The sequence below is a fragment of the Lepisosteus platostomus genome, chromosome 25 (genome assembly GCF_059453375.1).
Source record: "Lepisosteus platostomus isolate fLepPlt1 chromosome 25, fLepPlt1.hap1, whole genome shotgun sequence".
Taxonomy (NCBI): domain Eukaryota; kingdom Metazoa; phylum Chordata; class Actinopteri; order Semionotiformes; family Lepisosteidae; genus Lepisosteus; species Lepisosteus platostomus.
The window spans coordinates 2,523,981-2,551,679 of NC_142635.1; the positions used below are offsets into that span (position 1 = coordinate 2,523,981).

The 27,699-nt window shown below is 51.2% G+C and overlaps 4 protein-coding genes across 9 annotated transcripts; 1 reads left to right on the forward strand and 3 right to left on the reverse strand.

Moving 5' to 3' along the window:
* Positions 1-133: 133 nt before the first annotated feature.
* On the reverse strand, positions 134-2,857 carry isoc2 (isochorismatase domain containing 2). Of its 5 annotated transcripts, none has more exons than XM_088619780.1 (6): positions 2,780-2,857; positions 1,972-2,119; positions 1,243-1,449; positions 1,083-1,153; positions 493-610; positions 134-281 (listed from the first exon to the last, which is right to left on the reverse strand). In XM_088619780.1, exons 2-6 carry the CDS (start codon positions 2,092-2,094, stop codon positions 219-221), a joined length of 582 nt encoding a protein of 193 aa, XP_088475906.1. In that variant the 5' UTR covers positions 2,095-2,119; positions 2,780-2,857; the 3' UTR covers positions 134-218. The 5 variants fall into 5 exon arrangements, 4 of the variants coding, with proteins under 4 accessions (XP_088475906.1, XP_088475905.1, XP_088475908.1 ...); XM_088619779.1 differs by having other exon boundaries at positions 1,972-2,404; positions 2,780-2,798; XM_088619782.1 differs by lacking the exon at positions 2,780-2,857 and adding an exon at positions 2,302-2,773.
* Positions 2,858-2,935: 78 nt separating this feature from the next.
* Positions 2,936-8,256, forward strand: atg12 (ATG12 autophagy related 12 homolog (S. cerevisiae)). The gene is made up of 6 exons (XM_088619784.1): positions 2,936-3,060; positions 3,622-3,690; positions 4,663-4,803; positions 6,537-6,673; positions 6,843-6,905; positions 7,858-8,256. The coding sequence occupies exons 3-6, from the start codon at positions 4,695-4,697 to the stop codon at positions 7,915-7,917; spliced, it is 369 nt and encodes a 122-aa protein (XP_088475910.1). The 5' UTR covers positions 2,936-3,060; positions 3,622-3,690; positions 4,663-4,694; the 3' UTR covers positions 7,918-8,256.
* A 1,684-nt stretch (positions 8,257-9,940) lies between these two features.
* On the reverse strand, positions 9,941-20,127 carry LOC148640553 (germ cell-specific gene 1-like protein). Of its 2 annotated transcripts, XM_088619776.1 has the most exons (7): positions 19,140-20,127; positions 15,649-16,581; positions 15,043-15,291; positions 14,662-14,709; positions 13,506-13,658; positions 13,176-13,287; positions 9,941-11,174 (listed from the first exon to the last, which is right to left on the reverse strand). In XM_088619776.1, the coding sequence occupies exons 2-7, from the start codon at positions 15,857-15,859 to the stop codon at positions 10,685-10,687; spliced, it is 1,263 nt and encodes a 420-aa protein (XP_088475902.1). In that variant the 5' UTR covers positions 15,860-16,581; positions 19,140-20,127; the 3' UTR covers positions 9,941-10,684. The 2 variants fall into 2 exon arrangements, with proteins under 2 accessions (XP_088475902.1, XP_088475903.1); XM_088619777.1 differs by having other exon boundaries at positions 15,649-20,127.
* An 88-nt stretch (positions 20,128-20,215) lies between these two features.
* On the reverse strand, positions 20,216-26,438 carry rcvrn2 (recoverin 2). Its single transcript, XM_088619783.1, has 4 exons — positions 26,250-26,438; positions 24,375-24,949; positions 22,523-22,634; positions 20,216-21,740 (listed from the first exon to the last, which is right to left on the reverse strand). The coding sequence occupies exons 2-4, from the start codon at positions 24,753-24,755 to the stop codon at positions 21,649-21,651; spliced, it is 585 nt and encodes a 194-aa protein (XP_088475909.1). The 5' UTR covers positions 24,756-24,949; positions 26,250-26,438; the 3' UTR covers positions 20,216-21,648.
* Positions 26,439-27,699: the final 1,261 nt, after the last annotated feature.

Genomic DNA, 27,699 nt, shown 5'->3' on the forward strand with positions numbered 1-27,699 from the left:
CGCTGTGCATAATCGCAATCAGTTTGTCCCTCGTCATCTGAGGACGGACTGGAGAAGCTCACTCTACTGCACCGACGGCCGCGTGAATCCTCTCAATGACTCGGCAGCTGTGACAGAGAGGCCGCGAGACAGGTGGGAGATCGCTCTGTTTATTGAGGGAGAGGTACAGGACGGCGGCTCTCTGGGGGGGACGGAGTGATGATGGTGATGGTCATCTTTCATCGCTCGAAGAAGGACAGCAGGCCGGTGTCGGGGGAGGGGTGAGCCAGGAGCTTCTGGACCTGAGAGGGAGAGAGACACAGACTGGACTGACTGGACAGACTGGACTGGGAGCTGGACTGGCTGGACTGGCTGGACTGGGAGCTGGGCTGTGTGTGTTGTCGTGTTCATGCAGTCGTGGGTCGGTACAGCCCTAACCACCGCAGGAAGGGCTTGTGCTCCGGTGTGAAGTCTTGGTGTCAGAGGGGCGAGGGCTGGTACTGTTGGGGTTACCTCTTTGAATCGGGGGTGCGCAGCGTCCTGGACCAGCTGGAGAACGGCGCCCTCTACGGTGGTGAGGTACGCCCCACTCTGCCGGAGCCGCGCCAGGGCGAAGAGGCGGTCGACCTGACTGGGAGAGCAGACAGAAGGTCAGCAGGAAGACAGACAGGCTGTAAGACCTGCAGCGGATCAGACTGCAGACCGCAGCAGTCTGATCCGCTCCAGGTGTTGCAGTGTTGTTACAGTCCCAGTGCGCAGCAGTCTGATCCGCTCCAGGTGTGACAGTGCAGTCAGACTCCCAGTGCGCAGCAGTCTGATCTGCTCCAGGTGTGACAGTGCAGTCAGACTCCCAGTGCGCAGCAGTCTGATCCGCTCCAGGTGTGACAGTGCAGTCAGTCAGACTCCCAGTGCACAGCAGTCTGATCCACTGCAGGTTTTACTCACTGCCCAGGGACAGACAAGTATAGGAAGGGGACACATGATGCTCCCAGATGGACAGATGAATCGGTGGACTCGGAGAATCGGTTTCTCCGCGGGCACTGCAGCCCGCAGACAGGAAACCAGGTGGCTCTGTGATCCGGGAGCGATCAGCTCAGTCATACCTCCTGGAAGAGACGGCATCGGCTACAACGTGCACCTCGATCCCCCTCTCCAGCAGGTCGAAGGTCGTGCACTGAGGAGAAGGAGACGGAGAGGTGCTGTGGGCAGGTGGCAGCAGCACCTCCTTCGCAGCTACAGTGGCGGTCATGCGCGGAGGCTCACCGCGATGCAGGCTTGCGTCTCTATCCCGCACAGCAGGGCTCTCTGCACCCCTGCCAGCTCCTGCTCCACCCCCGGGGCCCCCAGCATGGAGAAGGTGGTCTTGGAGAAGGTGCGGAGGTCGCCCAAGCCGAGCTCCGGCACCGTGGGGCCCAGCCCCTTCGGGTACTGTTCTGTCGCCACAGGGGTGACCCCCAGAATACGGCAGGCCTGAGAGAGATCAATACAGACACTGACTGACTGGACACTACAGCACAGGGACACTGACTGACTGACTGACTGGACACTACAGCACAGTGACCCTGACTGACTGGACACTACAGCACAGTGACCCTGACTGACTGACTGACTGGACACTACAGCACAGTGACCCTGACTGACTGGACACTACAGCACAGAGATCCTGACTGACTGACTGGACACTACAGCACAGAGACACTGACTGACTGGACACTACAGCACAGTGACACTGACTGACTGACTGGACACTACAGCACAGAGACACTGACTGACTGACTGGACACTACAGCACAGTAAGGCTGACTGACTGACTGGACACTACAGCACAGTGACCCTGACTGACTGACTGGACACTACAGCACAGAGACCCTGACTGACTGACTGGACACTACAGCACAGAGACCCTGACTGACTGACTGGACACTACAGCACAGAGACACTGACTGCCTGGACGCTCTGAGTGAGACAGGTGGATATAGATGTGAACAGTACCTGCAGCAGACGGGCGGCGTTGCTCACGATGTTGCTGAAGTGAACAATGTTGGGTCTGAACTTCTCCTGCATGTCACACAGCAGGAGCACAGAGCCCCTCACGGCGAGCCGGCCCACTGACATCGCTGAGCGAGAGACCGAGGGGGTCCTGCACACAGGCACCCCGAGAGACAGAGGGGTTAATACACGAAATGACTGGACTTGGTTTTGTCCAAGTAGCACAGTTTTGGGCATTAATCCTGACTGGATATTTGTTCCAGCAGTTCATTGACAGCTGTTGCTGCTCTGGACCCAGATGAAGTTCTGCACTGATGGGCTGAACGGACCGACCTGAAGTCTTGATCAGAGAGGACGACGAGGGGACAAAGACACGGGCAGAGTCTGCCAGGGGACGCGCAGAACCAGCAGGGAAGCACAACCCAGAGGACTCGAGCTGAAACGCACTGAAAACCGAGTGCTACTGTACACAAAGCGCGGTGGGAGCGTGGAACAGGTCGTAAACGTGGCTTCGTTTCAGACGATCTGCTTGAGATCCTCCAGTGAATTATCTGCTAACGGATGATAACTGCAACAGGTGCATTCCTGCTGATAAATCAAACCATCGCTAATGTAAATGAACTCTCTCGCTGTCACCCGATCTCTAGGTCACCAAAGACACGGGCTAGTTTCCACCTGCACACGACCAGCTGATTTTGTTAGATGGTTTACTACACTCTGTTCTATACCATGCATTTGGTAATTTCATAAAACGATTAATATTTTAAATAAAAATGAAAAAGCAAAACCCGGTTGGGCACCACACTCTCACCTGCGACGGAAGGACTGTGCCGTTGTCAGCGGTGGGAGGAGCTGTGGCGCCGACAGGGCCACTCACGAAGCGCGCTCCCTACTTCCTGTCATTTCCTGGAGTCTGATTGGCTACTGCGGCTCCACGTGCGGAGCCTCCCCTCTACGTCATCAAAACGGGCGTCTTTGTGGCAAGTGAAGCCCCGTAGCTGTTTTGGGCAAAACTGGGACAACTGTAGTGCTTAAAACCCGAGCCTTTATTGCCATCAGAAACTTTACTAAACATGCTCTAATGCTTTTAAGGTATAGTTCCTTTTTTAATTTAAATTCTGTTCGAAATGTAAAGAATTAAAAGGCAAGACATATAACGGAAATATGTAAAAAGCTTAATTTTCAGCTTTTATTAGTGTGAAGTCCTCTGGCTGTGAAGTGTGTCTATTTCTGTATCTGGTTTAATCTTTTGTATCCTTTTTGTGTTTATGATGTTTGAATAAAAACTTTTTAAAAAAGAAACTTCGCTGAACTTTTTGTATCTCGGATATAACCGTCTGAATTACCTGGATTCGAAATTATAATACGAACAAACATATTGTAGCGCTACAATATCTTACAATATATGATTCCCAAACAGGTCTTTAAAATATAGGTGATCTGGACTTTCTGTTAAGGTGTAATTTTAATCTAAGTAAAGTTATCCAGCGTTCACATTTATATAAGCATAATTTCTTACCACATACATACTACATATGAAATAACAAAGCCATTATACAAAGATAAAGGTATATTCTTTCAGACGGGGTGTGAGATTTAGATGTAGTTAGGTGGAAAGTTGTGGGTTTATTATTGACTTTCTCTGAATTTCAGGGTTGATTCCAGAGTCCAGTTGCCCCTCGGGAATACGCCACATTCTCTGACGCTGTTCCCGAGAAAGTGGTGAGTTTGATCAAAGGCAGTCTTATCTCTGTCAGTACTGACTTTCTGGATTTTACCGTTCTTGCATGGTGTGAAAATAAAAATACAAATGCAATAATCACCACATGAGGACTCTATGTAAACTGCTAAAGTTGTCTGGACAACTTTAATCAAAGCGCTGTAAAACAGCACACATTATATAGACAACACAAGTTAAAAAAAGAAAGTGTGTAAGATGTTTTCCAACATGTTTTTCGTTTATGTAATTTTTTAACAATAAATATAAAAAATAAATTTCTGAAAATACTGGATGTGGCTTTATTTTATTTTTTTAAAAGATTTTTTTATTAAATGTATAAAGAATTAACAAATACAAATACAACCAGAGGATCAAAATAAGTACAAGAGAACAAACACAAACAGAAAAATAAACAATTAACCGCCAGAGGTAATAAGTAAGTTATGTGATTAAATTGTATTTTTTACATATACCGTGTGTTTTCCTTGCTTTATTATTTCTTATTTTTAATAGAATTTAAATAGTGTTTCAGCTCCACCTCAAAAGTCTCTTTGGATTTATGGATGTGAAATTGACCAAGAATGATTAATAAATTTACTATAAGTAAATGATCTTTATCCAAATTTTCTATTAAACAATACAATAAAATATCAAAATCCTTCAATCTAAAAAACACCTTTAACTGCCTGCAAACAAAACTGCAAGTCCGTCCAAAACAACTTCACAAACCGACACCTCACAAATAAATAAGTGCACCAAAAATTCCTTTTCATCCCGACAAGAAACACACAGATCACCCTGCTCGTGCTTAAATTTAGAGAGTACTAATTTAACTGGATAAAACTTATGAATAATTTTAAACGATATCTCTTTAACTTTATTTATAATACAAAATCTATGAGGAGTTGTACTGGATGTGACTTTAGAGGCACCGGAAGTTCCCGGCCAACAGCGTCACTCTCGCTCTGCACCAGGGGACGGCCCTCCAGTTCCGCCCACAGTCAAGATGGCGGACAGCGCCGAGCCTGCTGTGGAAAGTCCGAAACCTGAAGAGGACTCTTCCTCCGCACCGCTTCAGACGGAAGAGACGATGATCAGCGACGAAAAGAAAAAAAGTAAATGCTCCTTTATTTTCAGACTGTTTCTTGTTGTTTTTTATGGTTAAGGACGTTTGGTGTTTAGGCTCCTGAAGTCTCTAAGTGCGTTTCCGGAAATATCGCGTTCATGAGATTGACTGACAGCAGCATTAGCCAACGGGAAAGCAGAGGGTGCATCAATGAACCAATCAGAGGCCTCGGCCGGATGAGTGGGGCGGGATCTCGTGGAAGCAAATATTCAATATTTACAATTGTTACGTATTCTTTATTCATTCTATTAAGGGGTAATTTATACCAAGCGTGTTTCTTTTAGTGACAATGATTGGAATTTGGCTTGAATTACCATCCATTTATTTATTAAAGTAGTAATTTTATTTTATAAGTCAAGTACAGTATCCGGTCACTATATTTGTATTACCTCTGTCTCACAGTGTGTTACTGTGCTGTAGTGTCCAGTCAGTCAGTGTCTCTGTGCTGTAGTGTCCAGTCAGTCAGTCAGGGTCACTGTGCTGTAGTGTCCAGTCAGTCAGTCAGTGTCACTGTGCTGTAGTGTCCAGTCAGTCAGTGTCTCTGTGCTGTAGTGTCCAGTCAGTCAGTCAGGGTCTCTGTGCTGTAGTGTCCAGTCAGTCAGTCAGTCAGGGTCACTGTGCTGTAGTGTCCAGTCAGTCAGTCAGTCAGGGTCTCTGTGCTGTAGTGTCCAGTCAGTCAGTGTCTCTGTGCTGTAGTGTCCAGTCAGTCAGTCAGGGTCACTGTGCTGTAGTGTCCAGTCAGTCAGTCATTGTCACTGTGCTGTAGTGTCCAGTCAGTCAGTGTCTCTGTGCTGTAGTGTCCAGTCAGTCAGTCAGGGTCTCTGTGCTGTAGTGTCCAGTCAGTCAGTCAGTCAGGGTCACTGTGCTGTAGTGTCCAGTCAGTCAGTCAGTCAGGGTCTCTGTGCTGTAGTGTCCAGTCAGTCAGTGTCTCTGTGCTGTAGTGTCCAGTCAGTCAGTCAGGGTCACTGTGCTGTAGTGTCCAGTCAGTCAGTCAGTGTCTCTGTGCTGTAGTGTCCAGTCAGTCAGTCAGTGTCACTGTGCTGTAGTGTCCAGTCAGTCAGTGTCTCTGTGCTGTAGTGTCCAGTCAGTCAGTCAGTGTCTCTGTGCTGTAGTGTCCAGTCAGTCAGTCAGTCAGGGTCACTGTGCTGTAGTGTCCAGTCAGTCAGTCAGTCAGGGTCTCTGTGCTGTAGTGTCCAGTCAGTCAGTGTCTCTGTGCTGTAGTGTCCAGTCAGTCAGTCAGTGTCTCTGTGCTGTAGTGTCCAGTCAGTCAGTCAGTGTCTCTGTGCTGTAGTGTCCAGTCAGTCAGTCAGTGTCTCTGTGCTGTAGTGTCCAGTCAGTCAGTCAGTGTCTCTGTGCTGTAGTGTCCAGTCAGTCAGTCAGGGTCACTGTGCTGTAGTGTCCAGTCAGTCAGTGTCTCTGTGCTGTAGTGTCCAGTCAGTCAGTGTCTCTGTGCTGTAGTGTTCAGTCAGTCAGTGTCTCTGTGCTGTAGTGTCCAGTCAGTCAGTCAGGGTCACTGTGCTGTAGTGTCCAGTCAGTCAGTGTCTCTGTGCTGTAGTGTCCAGTCAGTCAGGGTCACTGTGCTGTAGTGTCCAGTCAGTCAGTGTCTCTGTGCTGTAGTGTCCAGTCAGTCAGTCAGGGTCACTGTGCTGTAGTGTCCAGTCAGTCAGTCAGTGTCTCTGTGCTGTAGTGTCCTGTGCTGATGGTCAGTGTGTCTCTCTACAGTTGACGTGCTGCTGAAGGCGGTAGGAGACACGCCCATCATGAAGACGAAGAAGTGGTCAGTGGAGCGAGGCCGCACGGTGCAGGCTCTCGGGCAGTTCATCAAGAAATTCCTCAAACTGCAGCCGGACGAGCAGCTGGTGAGAGCTGACCGACAGACAGACAGACTGACCACAGGACACAGGGTGTTATAGTCCCCTCAGTAATTACAATACGTATAAAATACATCCTGACTGTGAGACAGAGGAGCAGGTAGTCTGCGCTTCGCTGTGAATTTGAGCTCATTTCTCTCTCTGTCTCTCTGTCCAGTTCATCTACGTTAACCAGTCTTTCGCCCCTTCTCCTGACCAGGAAGTCGGTGTCCTTTTTGAAGTAAGTGCTTCCAGTTTTCTAATTGAATCTGGAGTGTCTGCTTTTGCATATCGATGACGTGATTCTGGGGTCTTTTCGTTGAATGGATCGCTCATGGCTCAGTCTGAGCCTGTTCCCCCTGTTGACCACACTCCCCTCCCCATCAGAATAAACCTCTGGGGCAGAATCTTCAAGACAGGACCCGCGTGACAGTGCTGCAGGTGGAAATGAGGAGGTTTTGTTTGAGTTTTTGTGCAATATAGTTTTGTGTTTTGCTTTATTGCTGGTTTGTGTTTCGTTAGTTCTGTGTTCAGTTGTGTGTCTGGGATGGAATGTGAAAATGGGTTGGGTTGATATTGTCCGTTGCTCTAAGCCAAGTATTTGTATTGAATGAGCTCACCAAACGAAATTCCTGCACCTAGCTGTTGTCGCCCTGAAGGACTGCTCTCCTCTCCACCACCAGTGTGTACCCCCACCTGGATGATGCGCCAGTCCGCTCCCCACACACCAGCTCTCAGTGGGGAGGAGAGCAGAGGGATGAAGCCAGTTCAGAGAGGGGGGTTATTAGGAGGCCATGATGGGTAAAGGCCAGGGGGAAATTTGGCCAGGACACTGGGGTAACACCCCTACTCCTCTCGAGAAACACCCTGAGATTGTTAATGACCACAGAGAGTCAGGACCTCGGTTTTACGTCTCATCCGAAGGACGGCACCTGTTTGCAGTATAGTGTCCCCGTCACTATACTGGGGCATTAGGACCCACATGGACCACAGGGTGAGCGCCCCCTGCTGGCCCCACTAACACTTCTTCCAGCAGCAGCCTTAGTTTTTCCCCGCAGTCTCCCCTCCAGGTACTGGGCGGGCTCACTCCTGCTGGGCTGCGATGGGCTGCCAGCTGGGCGCTGCAGGGTGATCTAAGCCGCTGGCTGTTAGCTTGCCTGTGTCCTCACCCCAGCTCTCTCGGTCTCTTTCAGTGCTTTGGCAGCGACGGGAAGCTTGTTCTCCACTACTGTAAATCGCAGGCGTGGGGATGACTTTGAGCGACGGACCGATTTCCTGCCTGGTGGCACAGCACTTCCTGTTCCTGCCCAGACTGGGAGGCAGACGCTTCCTCTGACCGACACCGAGACCGCGCGCGCAGACTGACCTTACTGGCAGAGCCAGACGCAGACCCTGACTGAGACAGACCCAGACTGAGAGAGAGTTGAAGGATCACAGACAGCTGACCAGCCCTGGACGCTGACAGAGCCACCAGGGTCACCCGCTCCAGTGGAGTCGAACTGTATCTGTAACTTTAACAACTAATAATACTGTCAGGACTTTTTGTATTTATGGATGTTGCTCCCTGTAAATAAACTGGAATGAAAATAAAATCGCCGTCTTTGTCGTCGGTTTTCCTTGGTGTGTTTGCGCTGCGGCAGAGAGCAGAGAAAGGAGCTGGTTGAGGCGACAGACCTGACTGATAACGTTCCGGGACAGGTGGGGTGTTTAAGGCCAGACAATTCCGTGTGTGCTTCATGGAATAACAATACAGGGAGCAAATGGTCTTTCCGTCAGATTTTTGCCTAATCTGGGATAATCTCTCCGTGCAGGGCCGGTGTGCAGCAGCTAGCTCTGCCTAATCCCTCCCTCTGGATTACTGGAGTAATCTTCTGTTCTACATCACTGAACAGATGTGTCTTCTGACCTTACACCATCCCTCTCTCTCCCTCCCATCTCTCTCTCCTCTCTCTCCTGTCCCTGTGCCCTGACACTCTCCTCTCTCCTCTCTCTCCTGTCCCTGTGCTCTGACACTCTCCTCTCTCTCCTGTCCCTGTGCTCTGACACACTCCTCTCTCCTCTCTCTCCTGTCCCTGTGCTCTGACACACTCCTCTCTCCTCTCTCTCCTGTCCCTGTGCTATGACACACTCCTCTCTCCTCTCTCTCCTGTCCCTGTGCTCTGACACGCTGCTCTCTCCTCTCTCTCCTGTCCCTGTGCTCTGACACGCTGCTCATCCTCTCTCTCCTGTCCCTGTGCTCTGACACACTCCTCTCTCCTCTCTCTCCTGTCCCTGTGCTCTGACACGCTGCTCTCTCCTCTCTCTCCTGTCCCTGTGCTCTGACACGCTCCTCTCTCCTCTCTCTCCTGTCCCTGTGCTCTGACACGCTGCTCATCCTCTCTCTCCTGTCCCTGTGCTCTGACACGCTGCTCATCCTCTCTCTCCTGTCCCTGTGCTCTGACACACTCCTCTCTCCTCTCTCTCCTGTCCCTGTGCTCTGACACACTGCTCTCTCCTCTCTCTCCTGTCCCTGTGCTCTGACACGCTCCTCTCTCCTCTCTCTCCTGTCCCTGTGCTATGACACACTCCTCTCTCCTCTCTCTCCTGTCCCTGTGCTCTGACACGCTGCTCTCTCCTCTCTCTCCTGTCCCTGTGCTCTGACACGCTCCTCTCTCCTCTCTCTCCTGTCCCTGTGCTCTGACACGCTGCTCATCCTCTCTCTCCTGTCCCTGTGCTCTGACACACTCCTCTCTCCTCTCTCTCCTGTCCCTGTGCTCTGACACACTGCTCTCTCCTCTCTCTCCTGTCCCTGTGCTCTGACACACTCCTCTCTCCTCTCTCTCCTGTCCCTGTGCTCTGACACACTCCTCTCTCCTCTCTCTCCTGTCCCTGTGCTCTGACACACTCCTCTCTCCTCTCTGCTGTGATCCTTTCCTGTCTCTAGTATGAGTAGTATTAGCCAGAGTATTGGCAGTAGTCACAGATTGAGTAGATGTTGTGGCAGTAACTGTGTTATTTATTACACAGTAGAAACAGTACCAGTTGCGTATTGTAGTTTTTGTAAGTAGTAAGTAGTTTTTTTTGTCCAATACTTCACCCGGACCGATCCGTTGTAGCATAAGCAAAAGTTAAACTACTGGACAAATAAGAATAGGCAACAGAGGAGTTATTGTGATGCATTTATTAATAATTATCCATGTTTTAGGAATTTGCAGATTCCTTGACATGCCCACTGCTGAAGTGCAGAGGAGCAGTCAGTCGTTAAGTTAATTAAACTCAGTACAGACATGCCAGAGTCTGGCAACAAGATGTAAGCAGCGTGTTGGTCTGTCAGTGTCTGTATTTATCTATCAGTGACAGTGTGTATCAATCTGTCAGTGTGTCAGTCTGTCAGTGTCTGTATCAATCTGTCAGTTTGTCATTCTGTCAGTGTCTGTATTAATCTGTCAGTGACAGTGTGTATCAATCTGTCAGTGACAGTGTGTATCAATCTGTCAGTGTGTCAGTGTGTCAGTCTGTCAGTGTCTGTATCAATCTGTCAGTGTGTCAGTCTGTCAGTGTCTGTATTAATCTGTCAGTGACAGTGTGTATCAATCTGTCAGTGTGTCAGTCTGTCAGTGTCTGTATCAATCTGTCAGTGTGTCAGTCTGTCAGTGTCTGTATCAATGTGTCAGTGTGTCAGTCTGTCAGTGTCTGTATCAATGTGTCAGTGTGTCAGTCTGTCAGTGTCTGTATCAATCTGTCAGTGTGTCAGTCTGTCAGTGTCTGTATCAATGTGTCAGTGTGTCAGTCTGTCAGTGTCTGTATCAATCTGTCAGTGTGTCAGTGTGCTAGTCTGTCTGATTTTGTGTGTCTTAGTCTGTCGGTGTTATACGAGACAATCGAGGAGTAATATATACAATTATATTCTGTTCTTCTTAAGTAGTAAAGGTTTTGAAACCACCTTTTTCCATCTGCCGAGAGAGTGAAGCTAATGTTCTGGTACCTATGATCTTGGACATGACCAGCGAAGCTCACGGCTGACCTGCACAGTAAACCCTTTCAGCACACCGAGTCTTCTCCTTCTGTCGGTCTGTCCCTCTCCATCCTCTCTCCCATCTCCTCCTCCCTCACGGCCTCTTCCCCGCCTTCCTCCTCCTCTTCCTCCAGTTCTCTCTCGCAGTCCTCACACCCCGCCTCCCTGCAGGCCCCGCCCCCTACGAACATGAAAGTGGGCGGCTCCTCCCCTGGACGGCCCGCCCACACCTGGTGAGGGATCCCGGGCCGTCTGTCCATCACGCGGAGGGGGGGCGGAGCCTCGCACTCCAGCAGGGCGCTGACTGAATAGAGGGCCCTGGGCCCCGCCCCCGCGCCGGCCCCGCCCTCGGCCACGCCCCCCAGCACGACCTCGTCGTAAGAGGGGGCGTGGCTGCTGCGAGCCTCCTCCAGGCGCAGCCTCTGCCGGTGCCGGAGCTCGATGGCCGTTTTGGTGTAGGAGTTCAGCGTCAGGACCGCGGCCGCCATGCAGCAGCTGAAGGAGAGCCACGCCAGTCTGAGACAGAGAGAGAGAGGGACAGAGAAAAGAGCCAGAGTTACAGCACAGAAACCGTCCATCTCCGCGCAGAAATCAGAGGTCAGCTCACAGGCTCATCGACAGAAGAACTGCCCCCCCACGGACCCAGGCAGGCGCCGTCGCACAGCAGTGATGAGCCGAAGGAGGAAGATCCGCGAGGGCCAAGTCAGAGCGTTTCACAGAGGAAGACCTAGAGGGTGTTTAGACTGCAGCAGCTCCCACTTCTGTGCGAGGGACTGGTGAGTGATTGAGTGCAGTCCGGTTCGTTAGCTGAGATCCGCCGTTTCTGCCCTGTTTACTTCTCCGAAGACCAGGATCACACAGTGGGAGGTGGACTTCTCTCACTCCAGTGAAGACCAGGATCACACAGTGGGAGGTGGACTCCTCTCACTCCAGTGAAGACCAGGATCACACAGTGGGAGGTGGACTCCTCTCACTCCAGTGAAGACCAGGATCACACAGTGGGAGGTGGACTCCTCTCACTCCAGTGAAGACCAGGATCACACAGTGGGAGGTGGACTCCTCTCACTCCAGTGAAGACCAGGATCACACAGTGGGAGGTGGACTCCTCTCACTCTGTGTGAAGACCAGGATCACACAGTGGGAGGTGGACTCCTCTCACTCCAGTGAAGACCAGGATCACACAGTGGGAGGTGGACTCCTCTCACTCCAGTGAAGACCAGGATCACACAGTGGGAGATGGACTCCTCTCACTCCAGTGAAGACCAGGATCACACAGTGGGAGGTGGACTCCTCTCACTCCACTGAAGACCAGGATCACACAGTGGGAGGTGGACTCCTCTCACTCCACTGAAGACCAGGATCACACAGTGGGAGGTGGACTCCTCTCACTCCAGTGAAGACCAGGATCACACAGTGGGAGGTGGACTCCTCTCACTCCAGTGAAGACCAGGATCACACAGTGGGAGGTGGACTCCTCTCACTCCACTGAAGACCAGGATCACACAGTGGGAGGTGGACTCCTCTCACTCCAGTGAAGACCAGGATCACACAGTGGGAGGTGGACTCCTCTCACTCCAGTGAAGACCAGGATCACACAGTGGGAGGTGGACTCCTCTCACTCCACTGAAGACCAGGATCACACAGTGGGAGGTGGACTCCTCTCACTCCAGTGAAGACCAGGATCACACAGTGGGAGGTGGACTCCTCTCACTCCAGTGAAGACCAGGATCACACAGTGGGAGGTGGACTCCTCTCACTCCACTGAAGACCAGGATCACACAGTGGGAGGTGGACTCCTCTCACTCCAGTGAAGACCAGGATCACACAGTGGGAGGTGGACTCCTCTCACTCCACTGAAGACCAGGATCACACAGTGGGAGGTGGACTCCTCTCACTCCACTGAAGACCAGGATCACACAGTGGGAGGTGGACTCCTCTCACTCCAGTGAAGACCAGGATCATACAGTGAGTGGTGGGGCGCTCTGATGTGGCCTTGTCAGTTGGGGTCCTCGATTCAAGTTCCTGTCCCTGAGGAGCTGGGAGACGCTGGTAAGTTGGTCCAGTTAAACCAGTGAGTGGCTTGTTTAGGTCACTCTCTTTCCCTTCAAAACCTGTTTTTTTCCCTTGATTTCTCTTGATGCCAATGGGCTGCCTTGGTCAGTTGTCACAGGTGATCTCTGGACACGGCACAGTGCTCCTTCGCTGGACTGGATGGCTGCACCAGGAACGAGGGGTTTGGAAACGGACCTGACGAGGGGCTGGAGCTGTGAGGTAGAGTCCAGATTCCACCTGAACATAGAGACTGGTGTCTCATTGTGGGATCTGGAAAGTAACTACCTCCTGGTTTGGCTTTGGGGGGGAGAAACAGCCCCTATTTCCCATGTGTTCAGGACTCTGGTGTTCTGCTTGTCCACTGCTGTGTCAGCTGCAGTTCCCCCGCTAAGCCTGCACAGAGAGAGGGGGGCGCTCTTTCTCACTCACTACCATTGTTACTGTTGTTATTAATATTGTAATTACATGAAGGACCAGCCGTAGTCCCAGGTCTGTGGTCTCCAGTCCTTCGGTCCCAGACTGACTGTGACCTGGAAGACTGTGGTGTACATCATGTGGGCCACCATCCCCAGCAGCCCTGAGACACAGAGACAGGCAGACAAAAGGGTTAATAAAGACAGTGGGCACTCCAGGACAGTAACACTGACTGACTGACTGGACACTCCAGCACAGTGACCCTGACTGACTGGACACTACAGCACAGAGACACTGACTGACTGACTGGACACTCCAGCACAGTGACCCTGACTGACTGACTGGACACTACAGCACAGTGACCCTGACTGGCAGGCTCACCAGACAGCACAGTGAACACTGCAGCGAAGGCGTTGATCTTGAGGCTATACATCTGGTTGTGAGCACAGAGAACTTCCAGCCACATCAGCAGGAACCCCACAGCCAGCAGGGAGATGTACAGGAACTCGGAGACCACAGACAGCCACAGCACCCCTGAGTAGAGTGAGAGAGGGGTTAATACAGCAAACCTGACTGGACACTACAGCACAGCGACACTGACTGACTGACTGGACACTACAGCACAGCGACACTGACTGACTGACTGGACACTACAGCACAGTGACCCTGACTGACTGGACACTACAGCACAGTGACACTGACTGACTGACTGGACACTACAGCACAGAGACACTGACTGACTGGACACTACAGCACAGAGACCCTGACTGACTGACTGGACACTACAGCACTGAGACCCTGACTGACTGACTGGACACTACAGCACAGCGACCCTGACTGACTGACTGGACACTACAGCACAGTGACACTGACTGACTGACTGGACACTACAGCACAGTGACCCTGACTGACTGATTGACTGGACACTACAGCACAGTGACCCTGACTGACTGACTGGACACTACAGCACAGCGACACTGACTGACTGACTGGACACTACAGCATAGACACACTGACTGACTGACTGGACACTACAGCACAGTGACCCTGACTGACTGACTGGACACTACAGCACAGTGACACTGACTGACTGACTGGACACTACAGCACAGTGACCCTGACTGACTGACTGGACACTACAGCACAGCGACACTGACTGACTGACTGGACACTACAGCAAAGACACACTGACTGACTGACTGGACACTACAGCACAGTGACCCTGACTGACTGACTGGACACTACAGCACAGTGACCCTGACTGACTGACTGGACACTACAGCACAGAGACCCTGACTAACAGGTCCTTACACAGAGGACTGTGGGAGTCACATGTCACACAGCTTGAAGAAAGGGGAAGATTGAATCCACAGACTCACCAAACAAACAAGCATTCCAGTCCAAATGGTCCTTTCTTTCGTGTGTAACATTACTCATGTGCTTATATATAACATTCACTGACGGGACACTACACTAGCTGTGACTAAACAAACAGGCAGGGAGACAAGTAGGCAGATTGCTGACGAAGTGAGTTTACCTTGTTCTGAGGCAGGAGTTAACTCGATGAAACTTCGACATTTCTCACCTGAATACATAGAAAAAGACTCCAATAACAGGGTCTTCAATTATTATACTGCATTTGGTGTGCCTCTAGGATCTATAATAGATTTTTTGTATTAATCTCTGTGTTTGAGATGTGTCTCTCTAGGCCCTTTAATAGGGTCTGTATTCATCTCTGTGTGTGAGGAGTGTCTCTGGGGTCTGTATTAGGGTCTGTATTAATCTCTCTGTGTGAGGAGTGTCTCTAGGGTCTGTATTAATCTCTCTGTGTGAGGAGTGTCTCTATGGTCTGTATAAATCTCTGTGTGTGAGGAGTGTCTCTAGGGTCTGTGTTAGGGTCTGCATTAATCTTCCTTACCATCGTAGTGTTTTTCACAGGAGTGCCAGAATCCCGTGTGAAAGTATCGGAACATGTATTTATCCTCTCCCGTTTCCCAGATGTAATGGACAGCGTTGGCCAATTGTCTCTGTCGGATTCGCGCTAGCTCCTCCTTCGTCTGTCCAGGTGACGTCCCGTTGGCCGACAGGGGTGGGGGGGTGGAGCCTGCAGCTGTGGCATTGCTGGGCGTGTCCTTGATGACCGGGGCACTCAGGGTGCTCAGGTTGCCTGGAGACAGAGGAGGGTGAGGTCAGCCTTAATGATCTCCTGTTCATCCCGATGGGAAAGACGGGATTGTTGCCAGGCCGACGGAGTTGGAATTCGCCCGTCAGGCTTTCTGTGCGGATAATGGACCAGGACCAGCGGGAGTCCATTCGGGTCACCTGCCGCAAGGGAGCCTGCCCTGGAGGCCTGGATCATCAGGAGCGTGGGGAGCCCCGAACGCGAGGTACAGGAGCGCCCCACGAGGAGGGAGAGAAGCTACGTCAGCGATCACCCTTCCTTTCCCAACACTCGCCCCCCTACGTCTCCCTCCTTCCTCTGCGTCTCCCCACCCCTCCCCCTCCCTGCCCGCCCTTTTCGAACCTGGGCTCGCGCCGGCGCCGGGCGCGAAGTCCACCAGGCTGTGGCCGCAGTTCTTCGTCTTGACGGGCGACAGGCACAGGGGCTTGACCACCTTGTGGGTGCCCTCGCACCAGTAGCTGGTGGAGAAGGCCAGGATGGAGGTGGCCAGGGCCAGGGAGGTGAGCGTCAGAGACAGGAGGGAGCGAGCGCGCCGGGACATGTGGTCCAGCATCTTCCTCTCCGTGGCTGGACCGGGGCTAGCGAGAGGAAGAGGAGGGGGGCTGGACAGAGGGAGAGGAAGAGGAAAAGGGGCCGAGCTGAGGTGAGGAAGGAGGTAGGGGAGGGGCTGAGAGAGAGATGAACTTGCTGTCTGTCTTCCGATTTCCCGTTTCGGGGTCCACCTGTCAGTCTAGCAGTCCGGGACCTGTGGTGCTGCCCCCCTCTCTGTGAGCCGATGATCTAGACCCCTGAGACGGGCACCTCACCTCACCTGAATACCCTCCCTCTCTCAAGACATGGTTCTTTCTGTCCTGTCGTTCCTCACCCCCTGGGGAAGGAGCCGGGGAGTGAAACACAGCAGAGGAAGGAGAAAAGGGAATGGAAGGAGTGAGGTGAGTGTCACTGTCAGACGAATCAGTAGTAAACCTGTCCTTCTTCCTGTCTGTGGTAAGTAGGGTCTATATTAGGGTCTGTATTAATCTCTGTGTGAGGAGTGTCTCTAGGGTCTGTATTAGGGTCTGTATTAATCTCTGTGTGTGAGGTGTGTCTCTGGGGTTTGTATTAGGGTCTGTATTAATCTCTGTGTGAGGAGTGTCTCTAGGGTCTATATAAGGGTCTGTATTAATCTCAGTGTGTGAGAAGTGTCGCTGCAGTCTATGTTGGCAATATTTTATCTTTGTTTCTCTTTCTCTTCTGTCAGTTTTTGTCCCCTCTGGCAGTTTCCTGTGTTGACACCTGAAAAAAAATACAGGTAAACAAACAGCAGCTAAATACGTTTAAGAGAAAGACATTGAAAAACTCATTCATAGGTCAAAACTCAAGCTCACAGGTCAGCTTCATCACTACTACATTACCAACCCAATCACTTTGCCGAGTAGGACTGGACTGCAGCTGTTGAGTCAGCCTGTGTGTTATTAGCTCGCCAGCGCCTGTCTGCTGCATAAACCAGACTTTCCAGTGCAGGAGACATGGCATGCTGAAGTAATGCTTTATTAATGTAGCTGCGTTTTCAGCTGAACTCTTGGCACCAACTGAGATGATAAACACAGCTTTGTGACTTGGTTTATTGCTAACAGATGTGTTTGCCTGGTGTGTTCATACAGATAGATTTAAATCTTAAAAAAAAAGTTAATGAATATCATTGGACTAGCACCATTTTAGAATAATCAAACCTAGCCAATAACATATACTGCCTTGTGTAAAGATATGTTATAATAAAGACATATTGCTTACAAGATGTAAATATATACAGTTCAATTCCTGTCTAATGTGTATTTCTACACATGCATATGCACTGGAAATGCGTTATGTGGGAGTTTCGGCAGATGTGTGTGTTTTTCAGAAAGTCTTGCAGCTGAAGCTCAGATCTTGGGATTAATCTTCTTACTCCTCCTCCTCACAATCTGTCTGCTCATCCCTTCCTCCTTCTGTTTCTTTGTCTCTTTCTTTGTCTCTCCTGCTCGGACACACTCCTGAAGCAGCTGGCTGCTCAGGAATTTTTCCCATTTTTCTCAAACAGCCGCCAGTGGTAAAAGTCACAGAGCAGCCCAGTGCCTCCACACCACACACGCCGTGAGAAATCACACACAACCAGAATTGTGCTGCTACTCCTGCGTGGCGCTGACACACGAGGCTGATTCAGTGAATACAACTGTGAACCACGCAAACTCACTGACCTGAAGGACATTCTTACTGGCGGAGTGGCACAAGATAACTGTTAAAAACACCCCTCCCCATCAGAGCTGGAGATACTGGAGAGACACTCAGTCCAGCTCCTCTGTAACTTCACATGAACACCCCTCCCCATCAGAGCTGGAGATACTGGAGAGACACTCAGTCCAGCTCCTCTGTAACTTCACATGAACACCCCTCCCCATCAGAGCTGGAGATACTGGAGAGACACTCAGTCCAGCTCCTCTGTAACTTCACATGAACACCCCTCCCCATCAGAGCAGGAGATACTGGAGAGACACTCAGTCCAGCTCCTCTGTAACTTCACATGAACACCCCTCCCCATCAGAGCAGGAGATACTGGAGAGACACTCAGTCCAGCTCCTCTGTAACTTCACATGAACACCCCTCCCCATCAGAGCAGGAGATACTGGAGAGACACTCAGTCCAGCTCCTCTGTAACTTCACATGAACACACCTCCCCATCAGAGCAGGAGATACTGGAGAGACACTCAGTCCAGCCCCTCTGTAACTTCACATGAACACCCCTCCCCATCAGAGCAGGAGATACTGGAGAGACACTCAGTCCAGCTCCTCTGTAACTTCACATGAACACTCCTCCCCATCAGAGCAGGAGATACTGGAGAGACACTCAGTCCAGCTCCTCTGTAACTTCACATGAACACCCCTCCCCATCAGAGCTGGAGATACTGGAGAGACACTCAGTCCAGCTCCTCTGTAACTTCACATGAACACCCCTCCCCATCAGAGCTGGAGATACTGGAGAGACACTCAGTCCAGCTCCTCTGTAACTTCACATGAACACCCCTCCCCATCAGAGCTGGAGATACTGGAGAGACACTCAGTCCAGCTCCTCTGTAACTTCACATGAACACCCCTCCCCATCAGAGCTGGAGATACTGGAGAGACACTCAGTCCAGCTCCTCTGTAACTTCACATGAACACCCCTCCCCATCAGAGCAGGAGATACTGGAGAGACACTCAGTCCAGCTCCTCTGTAACTTCACATGAACACCCCTCCCCATCAGAGCTGGAGATACTGGAGAGACACTCAGTCCAGCTCCTCTGTAACTTCACATGAACACCCCTCCCCATCAGAGCTGGAGATACTGGAGAGACACTCAGTCCAGCTCCTCTGTAACTTCACATGAACACCCCTCCCCATCAGAGCTGGAGATACTGGAGAGACACTCAGTCCAGCTCCTCTGTAACTTCACATGAACACCCCTCCCCATCAGAGCTGGAGATACTGGAGAGACACTCAGTCCAGCTCCTCTGTAACTTCACATGAACACCCCTCCCCATCAGAGCAGGAGATACTGGAGAGACACTCAGTCCAGCTCCTCTGTAACTTCACATGAACACCCCTCCCCATTAGAGCAGGAGATACTGGAGAGACACTCAGTCCAGCTCCTCTGTAACTTCACATGAACACTCCTCCCCATCAGAGCTGGAGATACTGTACCCAGGTGAAGCCCAGGGCCCTGGTAGTTCCTGAGACTCTCAGTATTACACCTGTACACACACAATATTTCACCCCTAGAGGGCTGACGAGGAGGCTGTCTGTGAAAGAGGACAGGATGAGATTTTGTCAGACTTACAGTGTGCCGGTCGCTGGTTTGTTCCGTCTCTCCTCGTTCGCATCTCTCTTTTTCTTTCTCTCCTTCTTTGGTCGGTGTGACCCACCCAGACTCCACTTAATCCCTCCAAGTCCAGCTGTTCCTCTCTCTCCCTTAGCCCCTCCTCACTGCCTGTGCTGTTCCTTTGCTGTAGTGTCCAGTCAGTCAGTCAGTGTCTCTGTGCTGTAGTGTCCAGTCAGTCAGTGTCTCTGTGCTGTAGTGTCCAGTCAGTCAGTGTCACTGTGCTGTAGTGTCCAGTCAGTCAGTGTCACTGTGCTGTAGTGTCCAGTCAGTCAGTGTCTCTGTGCTGTAGTGTCCAGTCAGTCAGTCAGTGTCTCTGTGCTGTAGTGTCCAGTCAGTCAGTGTCTCTGTGCTGTAGTGTCCAGTCAGTCAGTGTCACTGTGCTGTAGTGTCCAGTCAGTCAGTGTCACTGTGCTGTAGTGTCCAGTCAGTCAGTGTCTCTGTGCTGTAGTGTCCAGTCAGTCAGTCAGTGTCTCTGTGCTGTAGTGTCCAGTCAGTCAGTGTCTCTGTGCTGTAGTGTCCAGTCAGTCAGTCAGTGTCTCTGTGCTGTAGTGTCCAGTCAGTCAGTCAGTCAGTGTCTCTGTGCTGTAGTGTCCAGTCAGCCAGTCAGTGTCACTGTGCTGTAGTGTCCAGTCAGTCAGTCAGGGTCTCTGTGCTGTAGTGTCCAGTCAGTCAGTCAGTGTCACTGTGCCGTAGTGTCCAGTCAGTCAGTCAGTGTCTCTGTGCTGTAGTGTCCAGTCAGTCAGTCAGGGTCACTGTGCTGTAGTGTCCAGTCAGTCAGTGTCTCTGTGCTGTAGTGTCCAGTCAGTCAGTGTCACTGTGCTGTAGTGTCCAGTCAGTCAGTCAGGGTCACTGTGCTGTAGTGTCCAGTCAGTCAGTCAGGGTCACTGTGCTGTAGTGTCCAGTCAGTCAGTCAGTGTCTCTGTGCTGTAGTGTCCAGTCAGTCAGTGTCTCTGTGCTGTAGTGTCCAGTCAGTCAGTCAGTGTCTCTGTGCTGTAGTGTCCAGTCAGTCTGTATTGAATTCACACACAGAAGGCTGTTTTTCAAGGAGGATTTTATTTCACACTTGGGTTCAATATGTCCTCTCTGGGTTTCTATTGTACACAGATGCACCGCCGATACCAACACATCAGCCCCCTTGTACAGAAAAGTCCTCACAGCAGGGCCTCGAACCCGGAGCACTGGACTCGACTGGCCAGCCTGCTGACTCCCTCCACCTGGAGACACCTGACCCTGACTGGAGTAACATCCCACTCCTGCCCTCTTTACCCCAGGGTACGGATACATCTTTACTGCTCTGTACTGTGTTAATACTGAGATTTACCCTGCTGTCGCTGGGCTTGACTGCTCTATACTGTGTTAATACTGTGATTTACCCTGCTGTCGCTGGGCTTGACTGCTCTCTACTGTGTTAATACTGTGATTTACCCTGCTGTCGCTGGGCTTGACTGCTCTCTACTGTGTTAATACTGTGATTTACCCTGCTGGGCTTGACTGCTCTCTACTGTGTTAATACTGAGATTTACCCTGCTGTCGCTGGGCTTGACTGCTCTATACTGTGTTAATACTGAGCTTTACCCCGCTGTCGCTGGGCTTGACTGCTCTATACTGTGTTAATACTGTGATTTACCCTGCTGGGCTTGACTGCTCTCTACTGTGTTAATACTGAGATTTACCCTGCTGTCGCTGGGCTTGACTGCTCTATACTGTGTTAATACTGTGATTTACCCTGCTGTCGCTGGGCTTGACTGCTCTCTACTGTGTTAATACTGTGATTTACCAGAGTAGAGGACTCCAAGGGCTTTGCGGTCTGAGCCCTGAGTTTAACCCTGTCCGCCCTGGTGCTGGGTGAGCAGTAGACTAGCGGAGAGGGAGAGGGGAGAGAGGGGGTGTCTGTGTACCAGGATCAGCCTCAGGACCGACACAGCTGGGGTCCCGGTTAGATCTACTTCCCCCACCTGCGACGTCTGTGGGACCCGCCGCCCGGCCGCGTCCTGGGCTCAGCTCCCTCCTGGGAGATTCGGGATCGCATTTTACACCCATCCAATGTGCGATTGTGCCCGTGCCCGGGTGCGATGGGTGCCAGGAGCCGTGACAGCAGGTTGAGCACACACACGCACACACGCGCTCGTGACAGGAAGTGGTCCAGTCCTCTCCCACCATTCCCGGGAGCGACTCATTCCCAGCATTCCAGTGTCACCCCCTCCCCCTCCGCCCCTCCAGCTGAGTGCGGCCTGAGCGTCTGAGTCAGGCCCTGTGTGAGGCGCGCGGTGGCGGCGGGATGGCGTTGGTGTTGGAGCGTGCTGCGCATCGAGCCGGGTGTTGTGTCCAGTGTGGTCAGGGGCTGACCCTGGTACAGCAGGTGGCCGTGTTTTGGGAACATTACGTAGAGGGAGACACAATTACACAATATATCTTTACCCCCCCAAAAGAGCGACGGTCCGAGATGGAGGCCGGGGTCTCTGTTTCTTTATTTCTTCTTCACGGGCTCGTACTGAATGAGCCGGAGCGCGTTCTCGTTCTCTGTCACGCCCTTGATGAACTCGCCCTCGGCCAGTTTCTCTGGGGGTGGGGGAGAGAGCGAGAGAGCAAAGGACAGACCGAGGGGGGGACGGAAAGAGAAAGAGGGGGAGACAGAGGGTAAATAGAGGGACAGATCATGGGAAAAACGTTAAGATGTCTCTGTGCTGTAGTGTCCAGTCAGTCAGGGTCACTGTGCTGTAGTGTCCAGTCAGTCAGTCAGTGTCTCCGTGCTGTAGTGTCCCGTCAGTCAGTCAGTGTCTCTGTGCTGTAGTGTCCAGTCAGTCAGTCAGTCAGTGTCTCTGTGCTGTAGTGTCCAGTCAGTCAGTCAGGGTCACTGTGCTGTAGTGTCCAGTCAGTCAGTCAGGGTCACTGTGCTCTAGTGTCCAGTCAGTCAGTCAGTGTCTCTGTGCTGTAGTGTCCAGTCAGTCAGTGTCTCTGTGCTGTAGTGTCCAGTCAGTCAGTCAGGGTCACTGTGCTGTAGTGTCCAGTCAGTCAGTCAGTGTCACTGTGCTGTAGTGTCCAGTCAGTCAGTCAGTGTCCCAGTGCTGTAGTGTCCAGTCAGTCAGTCAGTGTCACTGTGCTGTAGTGTCCAGTCAGTCAGTCAGTGTCTCTGTGCTGTAGTGTCCAGTCAGTCAGTGTCTCTGTGCTGTAGTGTCCAGTCAGTCAGTCAGTGTCTCTATGCTGTAGTGTCCAGTCAATCAGTCAGGGTCACTGTGCTGTAGTGTCCAGTCAGTCAGTCAGTGTCTCTGTGCTGTAGTGTCCAGTCAGTCAGTGTCTCTGTGCTGTAGTGTCCAGTCAGTCACTGTGTCTGAATCTCTCACCATTCTCTCCCTTGTTGAAGTAGGTCCACAGTTTATCGGCTCTTTTCTCTGGTGTGTTCTCATCCTCTGCCAGCAACTCCACCTCATCTTTCGGAATCAGCTTGAAGATGGCCTGAGGTACAGAAAGGGTGACAGAGTCACCTGTAACTTCATATGAACACCCCTCCCCATCAGAGCTGGATACTGGAGAGACACTCAGTCCAGCTCCTCTGTAACTTCACATGAACACTCCTCCCCATCAGAGCTGGAGATACTGGAGAGACACTCAGTCCAGCTCCTCTGTAACTTCACATGAACACTCCTCCCCATCAGAGCTGGAGATACTGGAGAGACACTCAGTCCAGCTCCTCTGTAACTTCACATGAACACCCCTCCCCATCAGAGCTGGAGATACTGGAGAGACACTCAGTCCAGCTCCTCTGTAACTTCACATGGACACCCCTCCCCATCAGAGCTGGAGATACTGGAGAGACACTCAGTCCAGCTCCTCTGTAACTTCACATGAACACCCCTCCCCATCAGAGCTGGAGATACTGGAGAGACACTCAGTCCAGCTCCTCTGTAACTTCACATGAACACCCCTCCCCATCAGAGCTGGGGATACTGGAGAGACACTCAGTCCAGCTCCTCTGTGTAACATGTAGACCGAGCAGTGGTGCTGTAGCAACAGCAGTAGTATTAGCAGTGATGGGTGTGTGATATACAGCAGTTAAAGCAGCTGTGTACCAGCAGGACCAGTTGCCTGTAGTGGCAGCTGCCGTGCTCCAGTGTTGGCTCTCTGTACAGACTCTGTGATTGCGACCTGCTCCTTTCCCTCTGTCAGGGTGGCTTGTGGTTGTAGTTCCCTCTGTGTCCACTAGAGGGAGGCACACGCAGTGCAATAGCCTGTGCGAGTTAGCTCTCCATCTCCCTCCCTCCTGCTCCTTCCCTGTCTCCCCCCTCTCCTCACTACATCACTGCTGTCCCTCTCCGACCTGACAGAGCAGGGCTGGAATGGTTTGACTTGGCTGATCTTCCCAGCCTGGACTAAGTTAACGGCACATGTTGGCAGAGATGCAGAGAACTACGTTGTGACATAAGAAGGCTGGTGGTTCGTTGTTCGTTCCACACTCCCACCCCCCTTTGTGTAATGACCCACCTCCTGTTCTCATTTCTCATGCCTGTCCTGTGGGTCTGTGAATCAGGAGGCAGAAATGGCCATTAGGTCACTCAGCCTGATGACCAGTGTGTCGGTCAGCGTGTCAGGGAGACAGTTGGTCACTTAGTGTGATGCCCATTCTGTCAGTTAGTGTATCAGACTGCCGGTCACTCAGTGTGGTGACCAGTCTGTTGGTCAGTCAGTGCGATGGCCAGTCGGTCAGTGTGGTGGCCAGTCGGTCGGTCAGTGTGGTGGCCAGTCGGTCGGTCAGTGTGGTGACCAGTCAGTCAGTCAGTGTGGTGGCCAGTCTGTCAGTCAGTCAGTGTGGTGGCCAGTCTGTCAGTCAGTGTGGTGGCCAGTCGATCAGTCAGTCAGTGTGGTGGCTAATCGGTCAGTCAGTGTGGTGGCCAGTCAGTCAGTGTGTTGATCAGTCGGTCAGTCAGCATGGTGGCCAATCGGTCAGTCAGTGTGGTGGCCAGTCGGTCAGTCAGTCAGTGTTGTGCCAGTCGGTCAGTCAGTGTGGTGGCCAGTCGGTCAGTAGGTCAGTGTGGTGGCCAGTCGGTCAGTCATTCAGTGTGGTGGCTAGTCGGTCAGTGTGGTGGCCAGTCGGTCAGTCTGTCAGTGTGGCGGCCAGTCAGTCAGTGTGGTGGCCAGTCGGTCAGTCAGTGTGGTGGCCAGTCGGCCAGTCGGTCAGTGTGGCGGCGGGGGACTCACGATGCAGATCTCCCGCACTTCGCTCTTGGTGATGTAGCCGTTCTTGTCCACGTCGAAGAGTGAGAAGGCCCACTCCAGCTTCAGCGCCATCTTGCCCGAGGAGGTCAGGTGTAGCGCGATGATGTACTCCTTGAAGTCCAGCGTGCCGTCGCCGTTGGCGTCGAAGGAGCGGAAGACGTGCTGCGCGTAGGTCTTGGCGTCGCTGTTGGGGAAGAAGCGCTCGTAGATGCGCTCGAACTCGGGCCGCGTGATGCGCCCGTCGGGGCACTGCTTCTTGAAGGCGTCGTACCACTGCGTGATCTCCTGCTCCGAGAACTTGGTGCTGAGCTTGAGGTCCTCCAGGATCTCCTTCGAGATGGCGCCACTCTTAGCGTTGCCCATCTCCGCTCTGGACGCTCGGACGCTCGGACGCTCGGACGCTCGGACGCTCGGACGCTCGGACGCTCGGACGCTCGGTCGCTCGGACGCTCGGACGCTCGGTCTCTGTCGGGCTGCTCCTTCTCCGTACGGCCGCTCACTGTCCCGTCAGCTGATGGACGGTTTTCTGGGACGGGATCTCTCCTGTGGAGCCAGCGCTGTGGGTGAGGAAGAGTACCATGGTAAAGTCCGACTGCTGCAAATACTGCAGTAAAGTCCTCCTTTCCCAAATGCCACAGTAATACCGTCTTACTGTCTCAAATACCAGTAAAGTCCTACTATCCGAAATTCCACAGTGAAGTCTTACTGTCTCAAATGCCACAGTAAAGTATTACTGTCACAAATACCACAGTAAAGTCCTACTAATCTCAAATGCCACAGTATTTGAGTATTACTGTAGTATTAAGTATTACTGTCTCAAATGCCACAGTAAAGTATTACTGTCTCAAATGCCACAGTAAAGTCAACGTTAAGTCCCAATAAAGTAACACTGTCACAAATACCACAGTAGACTATTACTAAGATACCACAGTAAAGTACCACTATCCCAAATAGCATGGTAAAGTTGTACACTCACAAATACAGCTGTAAATTACTACTGTCCCAAAAAACATGGTCAAAAAACATGGTCAAGTACTACTGTCACAGATACTGCAGTAAAGTCTCACTGTCTCAAATACTACAGTAAAGTCCTACTATCCGAAATTCCACAGTAAAGTATTACTGTCTCAGATACCACAGTAAAGTATTACTGTCACAAATGCCACAATAAAGTATTACTGTCACAGATACTGCAGTAAAGTATTACTGTCCCAAATACTACAGTAAAGTACTACTGTCACAAATACCACTGTAAAGTCCTACTATCTGAAATTCCACAGTAAAGTATTACTGTCTCAAATGCCACAGTAAAGTCAACGTTAAGTCACAATAAGGTAACACTGTCACAAATACCACAGTAGACTATTACTAAGATACCACAGTAAAGTACTACTGTCCCAAATAGCATGGTAAAGTTGTACACTCACAAATACAGCTGTAAATTACTACTGTCCCAAAAAAACATGGTCAAGTACTACTGTCACAGATACTGCAGTAAAGTCTTACTGTCTCAAATACTACAGTAAAGTCCTACTATCTGAAATTCCACAGTAAAGTATTACTGTCTCAGATACCACAGTAAAGTATTACTTTCACAAATGCCACAGTAAAGTATTACTTTCACAAATGCCACAATAAAGTATTACTGTCCCAAATACTACAGTAAAGTACTTGTTTCACAAATACCACAGTAAAGTATTACTGTATAAAATACCACAGTATACTCGTAGTAAAGCAACACTATCCCAAATACCATGTTAAATTGAGACTGTCCCAAATACAACAGCAATTTACTCTAGTAAAAATACTACTCCAGATTACTACAGTCCAGAATCCCGTAGTGAAGTCCTACTTTACCCAATACTGCAGTAAGCTGGTGCAGTTGAGAGTTCTCCAGCAGTCTCTCGGCTGGCTGGTGTTCGCAGTGAGGTGCTGGGAGCCGCAGAGTAGAGGCTGAGTGGGGCGCGCTGGAGGAGTGTGCGCTCGGTGTGTCTCTGCTGAGCAGCTTTACACACAGGATAATACAATTAGAGGATTTAGCCCCAGCGATAAACCACACTGACGCCCCGTAAGGCACTGCTCTCTTAATATAGACACAACCCTGGGGTCTGCAGACCGATCGCTCTGTGTGACAGTCCAGGGCTCTGTGCCGACTGCTCAGTGTGTGTCTTGTGTGTGACAGTTCAGGGCTCTGTGCAGACTGCCCAGTGTGTGTCTGTGTGTGTGTGACAGTTCAGGGCTCTGTGCAGACTGCCCAGTGTATGTCTCTGTGTGTAAGGTTCAGGGCTCTGTGCAGACTGCTCAGTGTGTGTCTGTGTGTGTGTGTGACAGTTCGGGGCTCTGTGCAGACTACACTGTGTGTGTCTGTGTGTGTGTGACAGTTCAGAGCTCTGTGCAGACTGCTCAGTGTGTGTCTGTGTGTGTGAAAGTTCAGGGCTCTGTGCAGACTGCCCAGTGTATGTCTCTGTGTGTGTGACAGTTCAGAGCTCTGTGCAGACTGCCCAGTGTGTGTCTCTGTGTGTGTGACAGTTCAGGGCTCTGTGCAGACTGCCCAGTGTGTGTCTGTGTGTGTGACAGTTCAGGGCTCTGTGCAGACTGCCCAGTGTGTCTCTGTGTGTGTGACAGTTCAGAGCTCTGTGCAGACTGTCCAGTGTGTGTCTGTGTGTGTGACAGTTCAGGGCTCTGTGCAGACTGCCCAGTGTGTGTCTGTGTGTGTGACAGTTCAGGGCCCTGTGCAGACCTCCCGATGTGTGTGCTCAGTCTCAGACTGGGGAATGTGTGTCTGTCATACTGCGGTCTGTTTTTCCCTAAGGTCTGTGACAGTGTGTCAGTGACCCACTCACCCACTTTCCCCCTTAAACCCCTGCTTCATTTATTCTGCACTTTCAGACCTCTGCTTGCTCTTTAAAGGACTGGCAGGAATCATGTTAGCAAAGATAGTAATTATGGTCTGGCATTAAGATTTCAGTTAAGGTAATTGACTCCCCACCCCCACTGTCCACTGGTTAAGGTTTTAATTAAGGTAATGAGTGGCTGTCCAGTTCCATAGGCAGCCTCGCCATCTGGCCTGTCACAAAGCAGGAGACAGACAGATTGGACTGACGATGGATGAGATTAGACAATCTTGATTATAACTACAAGACCAAACAGCACAGTGACACTGACTGGACACTACAGCACAGTGACCCTGACTGACTGGACGCTACAGCACAGAGACACTGACTGACTGACCAGACACTACAGCACAGTGACCCTGACTGACTGGACACTACAGCACAGTGACCCTGACTGACTGGACACTACAGCA